Source organism: Carassius gibelio, chromosome B5 (assembly GCF_023724105.1).
Source record: "Carassius gibelio isolate Cgi1373 ecotype wild population from Czech Republic chromosome B5, carGib1.2-hapl.c, whole genome shotgun sequence".
Classification (NCBI taxonomy): domain Eukaryota; kingdom Metazoa; phylum Chordata; class Actinopteri; order Cypriniformes; family Cyprinidae; genus Carassius; species Carassius gibelio.
This window is the reverse complement of record NC_068400.1, coordinates 25,671,716-25,682,933: the sequence shown is the minus strand read 5'-3', so window position 1 is coordinate 25,682,933 and position 11,218 is coordinate 25,671,716. Positions and strand designations below refer to the sequence as shown.

Here is an 11,218-nt window from a genome sequence, read left to right as displayed (position 1 = left end):
TGAATTCTATATTTTTATTATAAAAAAAAATATATACAAACTTTTGCGGTTTATTATTTATTGAATAATTTGAACTGTGCCTTGGGGGGGGGATAGCAACGCTTCCTTTCAACGTCTTCAGCATGAAACGTACATGTCTAAACAGCCACTCTTTTCCATGACACGAAAAACCAGAACCAACTGAATAAAAGCCATTTAAAGCTTTAAGAAACACGCCAGGCGTTAAGTTGCGTATCGTTACATAAATCCATTATTAGAAGTGTTCAAACACAAAGAAATAGCTAAATGAACAAAGAACTGAAACGTGGATTGTAGCACCTTTTGAAATATTTGTGTCATCAGGCCGTAGCACAACCCTTTTCAGTTACGAATGTCATTCAATTCCTGTCATAGCAAAAAAAAAAAAAAAAATGGACATCCTGACACGGAAAACATCGCGAACACTGCTGACGGCTGCATTTGGCAATTTTGTAGTCATTCTGTAATATTCAACATGTATACCAACTAGTGTATCATAGTACTTTAAACTCCTCTCTGTATTGATACTGTCCTTTGCTATTTCCCTTTATAAGTGCAGTGAAAAAGTCAAATTATCCTTCCCTTTCTGTCTAATGCTGCTTTTTCCAGTTAGGATAAAATTGGTAAAGATATTCCCCCTGTGCTATCCTCAACAAATAATGAAGTAAAACATGTAATCGGCTTAACCCATCCAGTCAGTCTTGTATGTGACAAACTATATTGATTTTAGGAAATAAGTTACATTTTGTGGCCTTTTGTGTCTCTATGTACTGGGTGCCGTGAATCTTAGATCTGATTTGCTCTCCATAGCAATTTAAGCTTAAAGCAGGTACGGCAACAGCAGTTTCTGTTTGGATATGATTTCAAAACACTGGCTCTAGGCTTGTGAACACAGCTGGTCCTGATTCCAGTCTTTAATTTCAACCAGTTTGCTTTGAAAGAATGTCTGTAGTTCGAAGACAACCTGTTTAACAGATCAGGGGAACCATGAACAGTCATTTGTCTGTATTCAAGCATCCTTTTGCTGGTCTTTAAAATCATCTGAATTACTAGTCGCATGTGCCTTAACTTGAGATCCTCTTTCTTTATGGGCCTTTTGCATCTTCAGCAGGTGACATCTTAAGATGCCTGCTTCGTACATGTTCCTGGAGCTTCTTGCAAATTCACTTTTGATCTGTAGCCAAAATACAAAATAAAATAAAAAGCAATTATACAGCTGTTTGCAGATAATCGTTTCCAACCAAACATTGTCACAGAATATAATTTTATACTATGATTTAATTTGTAAGAGTATTTTCATAGATAATGATTATCAATATAATACATCACTATATAGAAGTATACATGACTAAAATGTGATTGTTTGATTAGGATTACATTAATTAGACTAGAAGATACAATATATTCCAATGTTTATCATTTTAACTTTTAGACTTTTTAGATTTTAATTTAAACTCTTAATATATGACTTAATACATTAAATATTTTACATTATATACTATATTATATTTAGAATTATATTTTTATCCTAACATTTACTTATTTTTAGCTTCAAGATTTTTAGATAGAGGTTTTAATAACATTATATATCAATAATAATAAATGAGAATGTTGTATTCATAAATAATGAACAGTTCTTTCTTACCTGTTGTGAGTCATGTGACTTTTGACCAGGTGTCCAGCAGTGAGTGCAGACATGAGTGACAGCTCTCCTGCAAGCACGGTAGCACACACCACCCTGGCAAGCTGTCGGGCATTTTCACCCGGGCACTCCTGACTGGCACCCAGCACACCTAACATCTAAGAGCAAAACAGAGAGAGAATAAAACTGCATGAGATCTGCTACAAGAGTGGCTTTATCAACTGTACGTCCACCGCTGAACTAAAACATACTTCTGTCTTTCATATGTGTCAAATATTGATCCTGTATCAATACCTGTAAACAAGCCTGCTGGGGGGGGAGGTTCGTGCCTCCGCCCACAGTGCCCAGCTCAATGGAGGGCATAGTACAGCTGATATAAAGATCCTCTCTGGTGGGGCCTGACGCTTCCATGATAGTGATACAATTAGAGCTGCCCACTGTCTGCGCTGGGTCCTGTCAAGGACAAATTCATTTAGCTGAATTCACTTCTGTACCTACCATCTGTACCACCACTATATAATTACAGCATAATCATACCGTACACAATAACTTTTATTACCTGTCCACATGCAATATAGATAGCGGCTACGATGTTGGCAGCATGAGCGTTATAACCTCCGATGCTTCCAGCCATAGCAGATCCAATCAAGTTCTTGCTGATGTTGACATCTACCAGAGCCTCGGTCGACGTCTTTAAAATCTGCACAAAAACACACTTGCGTGAGACTAATATTCTGGACTGTCTTCCCAAAAACAAATGTATGTCCTCATTCAGTGTCAACAGGCTGCGAGTATGCAGATTTTGCAGGGCATTTTGTAGAAGAGTAATGAGGTTTTGTACCTCTCTGACAACTTTGGCTGGGATGGTGGTCTCACACACCACTGATTTGCCCCTGCCTTCAATCCAGTTGATGGCGGCAGGTTTTTTGTCAGTGCAGTAGTTTCCACTAACAGCCAAAATTTGAAGCTCTGGAAATTCCTCCTTCAGCCTTGCAAGAGCCTGTTCTGTGCCCTAGTGGCCAAAGAAAAAAAATATATTGCTGCACGAGTTCTTCATAATAACCCAGAAATGAGTCATGGCAGTTTATTTTAAGATCACTTTAACGGCCATGTTTCGCAACATTTTGTAAAATTAAGTACTTGCATACTTTTGAGATCATGTTCATCCCCATTGCATCTCCAGTTCTGGACTGGAATCGGATGTATAGATTGCGACTCGCCAGGCCGATCAGAAGCTTCTCCAATCGTGCGAACCTACAAACACAACACAAATATGTGTTACATAATCATAATTTACAAAAAGAAACTACACTATCACACTAAATCAGTGCACTGAAATAGTCCTTTACCTGCTGGTCTGGTCAAAGGCCTGCTTGATGCTCTTAAAGCCCTCATCACTTTCCAGCCAGGCCTTGACTTCAGCCGCCTGACAGGCAGAAGGCAGGCGCACCACCGGCCCTCTGGTCATACCATCTGCAAGAACACGACTACTGGCACCACCTGCCAACTGTGGAAAACACATTCACAACAGAGCATTAGATTAATGGGCTTTACACTAAAACAATATGCAATATTATATCAGTTCAAATTACCATGAATTGAGTTTCCCTTCAGCTACCCTTCAAGAACAACAAAGAAAATCATATAGGACAAAAAAAAAGACAATTTTGCTTACTGCAATAGCTCTGCAGCCTCTATTTGTGCTGGCAACCAGGCAGCCCTCAGTTGTTGCCATGGGGACCTGAAACTGCTTTCCATCCAATAACAGAGGACCAGCAACCCCCACAGGAACTGGCATGTAGCCGATGACGTTCTCACAACATGTTCCCATCACCTGGAGTAAAGAACAGGAAAACGAATGCTGAACTTTGAAGGCTGCTAAGTGTCTGGAGTGCTACTAAGTTTTTCCTTCCTGGACCACGTCAAAGTGCCCACCCCCAAAGTATGGTATAACGTATGGTAACAAATTGGTTATGACCTATGAGCCAATTATGAACCTTTTTTTTTTTTGTATTGCTGTGTATATAAACATTCAGTACATGTATATTAAGCATATATTTTTTTAAAGAAACTTTCAGGAAAATTCTGCATTAAATCAAATGTTACAACAGATGTCTGTTTTAAATAATTATTGTTCTTATAAACTTTGTATTCATAAAAAAAAAAAAAAAAAAAAAATCACAGTTTCCATAAAAAGCCATTTTAGTTTTTTCAACTGATTATAATTTCTTAAGCAGCAAATCAGCATTTTAGAATGATTTCTGAATGTGACACATAAGACTGGGGTAATGACTGCTGAAATATCTTTGCCATCACAGGAACAAATTACATTTGTAATTCACGATAATCACTTTTTTTGCCGTCAAAACTCTAAATCAAATTAATGTAACCTTGGCGAGCATAAGAGGCTTCTCTCAAAAACATCGGTTCTCATCAAACTGGACAAAATGTAAAAGTTTTAATATTAGTGCAACCCTAGTTTATTCAAATCCATAAATCACCACTAATTAAATGATGTATGATGTTATGACCTGATATCTTACCTTAGAGTAGTCGTAGTCTTTATAAGGCAGGCAGGTGAGAGCTTTGGGCTCTGGGAATTTGGGGCTGAGCATTTTCCTACGGATCATCACCCCTCTCTCAGGGCTTTCCATCATGGCTTCCAATTTGTAAGCTGGGATGTGCTTTGAGTTCACCAACACGATCACCTCTTCATCGCTGAGGTAGCGAGCGCCCATCTGCAGGGTCAGAAGAGGCGACACTTAAATACTCACACACATACACTGTGATTACACGTGGATCTAGGTAACAGAAGACTACTCTTGGAGGTAAATGGTTTCACTAACGTGGTCTAACGTCAGAAACTAATTGGCTAAGAGTAAGTGTGTAAGGAGAAAAAGGAAGATCTCATTAGAGGCTACATGGGTCAACTCTGAGGTAAAAAATAACTACAGGTTTCAGTCCCACAGTGAACCCAGAGTTCATCTTTATGCAAGAAAGAGTACAAGAGTATCGATGTAGAAAGAGATACTTAGCGCTCTTACATCGGGGTTTTTAAGAATGGACAGACAGTCTTCCACAGGTCTGGGTTCAGCAGGTACACTGATCGCAGTCTTCGACGCATCAACAATTTCCTGAGCTTCATCCTCTCCCAAAACAAAAGTATGTTTATGCTCGGGCTCTTTTGGGGCAGGCAGGGGCCGGATCACTAAATCTGAAGAAGAGACACTGCATTTAATGTCCGCTGTAGAATGTTGGGTTTGCAGGAAGTGAACACAAATGTGTAAAGGTAAGAAGAGAATACCTCTTTCCTCTTTGGTAACCACTGGAGGGGGAGTTGGGGTTTTCTCAGGCTTGCTGGAAACGGGAACCTCTTTTCTACAGCACTGATCAGGAGACCATTTCTGAGCGAGCATGGAGCTTGGAGTGGGGACTTTCAGGGAAAGGGTAGACTCCATCTCCACCTGCTCGAAGAAAATGTACTTCACAGCCAGGAACAGAGCAAGACCCAGTGTGATCACCTGCTCAATATCCATGCTGATCATCCTAAATGCACAGAATAAAATAACAGTCACGTCATATACGTTATTGTTATTAATTTTAACAATGCATAATGTATTTTTTACACACTGGTTATTAGCCAGTATTGGAGTTGTTTATTTATTGTATCTATTTTTTTTTTGGATAATTTATTGTGCAGGCTCATTTCTCCTATTTTTACATTTAGATTTTATTTGCTGTTATCTAACACTCACTAAACTTTAATCTTTAGAAAAAGTAACAAATATATAAAAACACTGTTACATGCAATCTCTAGCGAATCTCAAAATACATTTCTATGTCAAATTTTCATACTGAACATTATACTGTGGCATAGATATATTCCAATTAATACATAGAACTATGTATTTTGAACTAAACAAAGAATTTCAATAAAACCATCATTAGTGGACCAAAAATTTAATTAACTGAATATAATCTCAGACGAGTACCTACCTGGACAGGTAAAAGTGCCAAAGGGGCATGTCTGGCTCAATTCTCTTGGGCATATTGTCATTCAGGCTCACTCCAACTTGAGGAAGATCAAGAGTTCCACTACTTGACGTGGGATCTGCAATCCACCGGCTATGAGCATGAACCATGACCAGGCCGAGAGACTGCAAATATTAGAGACAAAACCATTGATATAATAAATCCCAGTAATAAAAGATTGTAGTGTTTTTGGTTCAATTATGCGTACCATGATCATTTTGACTCTTTGTGTGACAGGGTTAGGCTTGTTGTCCTCTTCCTCCTCCAGAACTCTAGCAAAGTGACTCAGCTGCCAGATGGGTCGTCCCTCCCTGCTCTCTCTAGACACCTATGTGAAACAGTCATACATCTTATAGGTTACAGTCTTCCTATATGAGTACTGCACTTAAATATGCTTACATACCTCCAGCACAAGAGAGACACAGGCCGGGAAGAAGGTCATGAACACAAAGTAGTTCGCCAGGACAGACATGCAACCAAAGCAGCACATGATCTCAAGCTGTCGCACACCTGCAGAAAAACAATGAAAGGGGCCAAATAAAGTTCATTACTGCTGAGATTAAAAAAAATCTGTTGAATGTTAGTGCACTGCAACTGTGCTGATTTTCTGTCTCATGTGGAAGGGTTAAGTTTACCTGACATTGTCCCCACACCAATCACCAGGCACTCCACAAGGGCATCCAGAGTAAAAGTGGGTCCTAAAACAGCCATTCCTTTGGCAATATTCTCCCTCACCTCGTCCTGCAGGACAGTCAAATAAGCCATTTACAAAAACCAGAGCCGGATTAGTTGTGTTTATTTAAACTTCAGTTTAACGTAAATGAAAAGGTAAAGTACCTGTGAGTTTGAACTCAAAGCAAACTTAGCCAGAGCACATGCTTTGGAGAGATCAATCAACAGCAGAAAGAATGGCAAGGCCTCACTGGGGAAATGAAAACAACATGAAAATTAACTTGATATATCTACTAACTATTTTCCAAAAAACAAAAGCAATACTTCCAAGATTTCTAGCGAGAGTGATATAAGACATACTTGAGGCCTGTGAGCTCCTTGTCCAGGAAGTGAATCACGACTGTGCTAAACACAAAACTGGAGAATATTGTGAAAAGTCCTGCAATGCCTGAAAAAGAAATATGTATATATACATTGGTAATTCATGTTACCTCACAAACACATATTTTTAAAACAGGTTTAAAAACCACAACTTACCCAATATGTATTTGGATCCTAACTGTCGAAGATTTTGGAATTGAAAGTAAATATAGACGATTGCTATGCATCTTGTGATAGTCAGGATAATGATATCGCTGCTTAAGATTTGCTGGAGACAAGACAGAGAGAAACAAATATTAGGAATTATAGATATAATAGATAGGAACTAGATGAATTAGAACTATACATGAACTGCCATAATGTTGTAATTCATTTCCAAAGTAACACGCTGTACCTCCTCCAATTTGGGGCAATCAAAGTTCCATCCACAGATCTGGTTATTTCCAGTGAACATATTCATGGACATCATGCAGATGGTGAGAGTCACAGTAGCCACAATGACTTCCCAAGGATGGGAGGCCACAAACAGGCCATGGATTCGGAAAAGTCTCGTCAGCATTTTGAAGGTGTGTTACAGTCACTTACTGTAGATGACATAAAGCAAATGGGAGAAAATAAACTTTTTAAACAGGATTACAATGGCAGAATTATGAATTACAAATTTTATTCTGACACTCATAACTTCATGAGTATGAAGTCAAAGCACAAAAAAATATTAACTACATAATAAATTCATGTAAAAAGAAAAACACTTAAATTTTAGTTAAATAAAAGTTCTTTTGAGTTGTTTATAGAAATGGTCTTTATTGCCAAATTTACATTGTACTACAGTTACATCAGATGGCTTGACATAAGTGCAATGGTACATAGATAATGTGATAAATTATAGATGGTGCCATTTGTTTCTGTATTTACTGACTATGAAGACCACTGATCAGATTAAAATCACTGATTTAACTGTCACGATTGTTTATTAGATTGATCTAATATTAAATATAATTTATTTTTGTTTGTGCAAAGTGACGAGTGTGTTTTTAAAAAATAAAAATAAATAAATAAATAAAATTAGAACTAAAGTAGCGTATAATTAAATGCTGAGTCACTTCATCGTGATATTTTTAAAATACCCTTTTTATTAACCATTAATAAAAATGTATGTAATTGTTTACAATAAAATTTAAATAAAAAGAGAAAATGGAGAAATATTGTTATCCATCTTTTGCATTAGCACATACAATGATCCTGACTTGACGTTCTAGTTTTAGAGCCTACATCGCCAACAACGATGATAAAACATGAATCACTGATGCAATCAGGCCGAGACGAGCTGAAAGAAATCCACATTCGAGCATGGACAACACTGAGCAGGCATGTCTAAAATAAAAGCTATGGCTAGCTGTAGGTCTGATGCACGCACTTACCAGTAAGGGTCAATGAGATTTAAAGAATTAGTACCAAGAGCAAATCCTTGTAAAATCCTCCACATATGCGGCTGATTTAATAAAAGCCTATAGATGTTTGCGCTGTTATAAACTAACATTTAGGTGTGTTTTTCATGGTTAAAGGTAAATAAATATAGACTATATCAATTCATTTCCCGAAGTCTGAGGACTCAAACCGGCATCCTTCCTCTAAGCTTATGAAGCGATGGCATGGCTCTGCGTCAGTCGAGCGAAGAGCCAATCAAATCCTCGAACCATTCCGATGAGCAAGGAAGCCACGCCCACTTTCCTGATAATCAGGCTGAGGGCGTGTCCTGCCGGAGGACGCGTGATCTGGCCATCATTTGAATATATGAAGTGTGTACCTTGGCCCAGCCTTGAACCTCCACCGGAGAAAATATCCGACCTTGTAACTGTAATAGACCCCACAGCAATAGGAAAGAGTAATGTAATTACCATTTTCTTATCATACCGTTAATTAATCTAGGCTAACCTTATTTAATCAACAACAATTGTCGCATCTAATGTAGGTTTTGTTTCATGAAACATTTAAGAATAAAAAAAAATAAAAAATACAATAAAATTAGTCAGTAAGTATATAGATGTTTGCCCTGCCATTGTGGACTTTTTCATATATCACTAGCGTTTTGCAGGCCGATACAATTGCATTTCAGAACTCTTCTCAGAACTAAATTTACAAGAATTTTAACTCAATAATAAACAAAAGTGGCTATTGGTGTCATTGTAGAAATGCCCTGTTTCTATTTTTATATATTTAATGTCCGATAGCAAAGGGAAATACTATTTATTTTTGAAGTAATCTTTAAGAATGAAATAGTGCACATTTAAAAGTAAAATCAATAAGACGATGATTGAACGAATAGCTGAGTTATGAATGATTCCTAATCTCTTTATAATCAGAAATGATCGGGATGATATCAAATGATTTATATATATATATATATATATATATATATATATATATATATATATATATATATATATATATATATTTTTTTTTTTTTTTTTTTTTTTTTTTTTTTTTTTTTTTGTCAAATGAGATCTTGCTGTGACCAATCAGATTAGAACTATCAACCCAATTTGCCGCCGAGAAAAAAAACCACTTAAATTATAACACAAAACCATAGCAACAGTTGTTGAGTATTACTAATGTAACGAGACGTGTGTCGTATTGTTCAGTGCAAACAAATATGGATTTAGAGCAGGAGGAGACCATCGCGACGGACGACGACAGCACTGAAGCCGACCACAGCTTTTACCTCAGCAGGTCAACCGATAACGGCTAACATTTCCCATGTACTGCCCCGTTAAATGTAGCGAAAGTGATAGATTTACAATGCTAACGACTTTTTCATGTATTATTGTTAGGTTAATGTTGACAGAACATCAGTTCTCAACCCCCACTGTCGCCTCTCATCGTGTCCTAATCAGTGAAGGTATGATCATGAGCTGCAATTTCAGTCAAACTAATCTCGTTCGCGGGTATTTCTTGAGAAATTCGCTTTTCACTTTTATTTTAGAATCGGTTCAAGTCCGGTTGAATCGGTCTTAGTGAGCACCACTAAATGTATTGCCATTCACTTTACAGTAACTGTAATAAAGTTAATTTAACTAACGTTAGTCTCTGACAGAGATTTCACCTCAGATTGACCTGCAATATCGCACAGGACAGAACAGAAAGACATCCATAACAAAACAGGTATATTACATTAGACGTCACATGCTGAGATCTTGATCAAATCTAAATTCAAGCATTTCTAAGTACATTACGTGTTGTTGAATTCTCTTTTTTATTATTACAAGCAAACCCATGATACTATGGATCCACTAATAAATCCTGCAAGGTTTGCACATCTATTTATTCATGAAACAAATGTGCATTCAGGTGTGAAATTCACATAATAATTTGCTTTGCTCTGTGTTCATCAGTAGTTTTCAAGCTCGTATTACTAAAGAAGAAAGGTCCTCAGAAAGGGAACACAGTGAAGGTACACAGTCTGGAAGACAATCCTTTCAACTTTAAACAAGCTCCATAATATCCACGAAAGCCAACTAGATATATAGCTAGATATACAACTAGATGTATAGCTCTTCAAATGTTAACGCCACAGCCGATCCATACGGTCTCATGGTTTTGGAGATTCAATAAGCAGTTCAGATTTCTGGTGACTGGTCTTGGGCTCATTCTTATGTAATTTCTGCCCCCTAGTGTTGAGACCCATTCCCATGCACGGCACAGACTCATTGGATGCTTCTCACCAGCAGGCTGTGCCAACTTTGAGTTGTTCATTGAGAATAAACAGCAAAACTTTTGGGGGGAAAACTGATCCATTGGCTAAAATGAAGAACACTCAACTACGGAACACTAAAAAGAGGTCAGTCAGGATCAGGAATAAATGCACACAGTACCTTTCAGATTGTCAATTGCTAAAACATACAGTAGGGTCTAAAACCATACTGAGATTCAAAATCTTATTTAAACCTGTATATAAATAAATATATTTAATAAGAATAATGCTTCAACACTGTGAACATTTTAAAACAAAGAAATGTTATGATGTAAAATTCATTTCTAGGTAACTAATTAAAATCAAGATACTCTTTGGAACTTTGACACACTAATCCAACTTTTCAGTGTAACCTTTTAAGCTGCTAATATAATTTGTGATTTTAAAAAAGTTGATTCAATTAAAAAAATGCTAAATAAATGTTTTATACATTGTAAATTCGCTCAAAATTCGCTGAAAAATGAATGTTATGTTTGCTGTTTACATTCAGGTCACTGCCATCTAAAAGGAAGAAGAGTTCAGGCAATAAAGAGTTAAATACACCTTTGCCTACACATGATGCACCAACAGTAACCGCTGAGCCTTACATTAGTCCAGGCAAGTGTTCAAACCTGACCACACAAATTTAGCTCAGTGCAGTGTGGACGGGAAACATTACAGCATGTGTACAGAATGATGAATCCATGCTAGAAATGAAACTTTCTTGATAAAAGTATATATGC

At 37.2% G+C, this 11,218-nt stretch overlaps 1 protein-coding gene across 1 annotated transcript; it reads right to left on the bottom strand.

The window, feature by feature from the left end:
• Positions 1 to 8,396, bottom strand: hmgcra (3-hydroxy-3-methylglutaryl-CoA reductase a). The gene is made up of 20 exons (XM_052556910.1): positions 8,167 to 8,396; positions 7,140 to 7,329; positions 6,902 to 7,013; positions 6,725 to 6,812; positions 6,530 to 6,614; positions 6,328 to 6,433; positions 6,096 to 6,202; positions 5,901 to 6,020; positions 5,657 to 5,817; positions 4,965 to 5,206; positions 4,705 to 4,874; positions 4,204 to 4,398; positions 3,336 to 3,494; positions 3,010 to 3,167; positions 2,809 to 2,914; positions 2,502 to 2,672; positions 2,220 to 2,360; positions 1,955 to 2,113; positions 1,664 to 1,818; positions 1 to 1,192 (listed from the first exon to the last, which is right to left on the bottom strand). The coding sequence occupies exons 2-20, from the start codon at positions 7,302 to 7,304 to the stop codon at positions 1,138 to 1,140; spliced, it is 2,655 nt and encodes an 884-aa protein (XP_052412870.1). The 5' UTR covers positions 7,305 to 7,329; positions 8,167 to 8,396; the 3' UTR covers positions 1 to 1,137.
• Positions 8,397 to 11,218: the final 2,822 nt, after the last annotated feature.

Coding starts and splice junctions, on each gene's coding strand:
- hmgcra (XM_052556910.1), bottom strand. CDS start 7,304: ATGCTGACGAGACTTTTCCGAATCCATGGCCTGTTTGTGGCCTCCCAT. Junction 2,114..2,219: donor TCTATATTGCATGTGGACAG/GTAATAAAAGTT, acceptor TGTCCTTGACAG/GACCCAGCGCAGACAGTGGG. Junction 1,193..1,663: donor AGTCACATGACTCACAACAG/GTAAGAAAGAAC, acceptor TTTTGGCTACAG/ATCAAAAGTGAATTTGCAAG.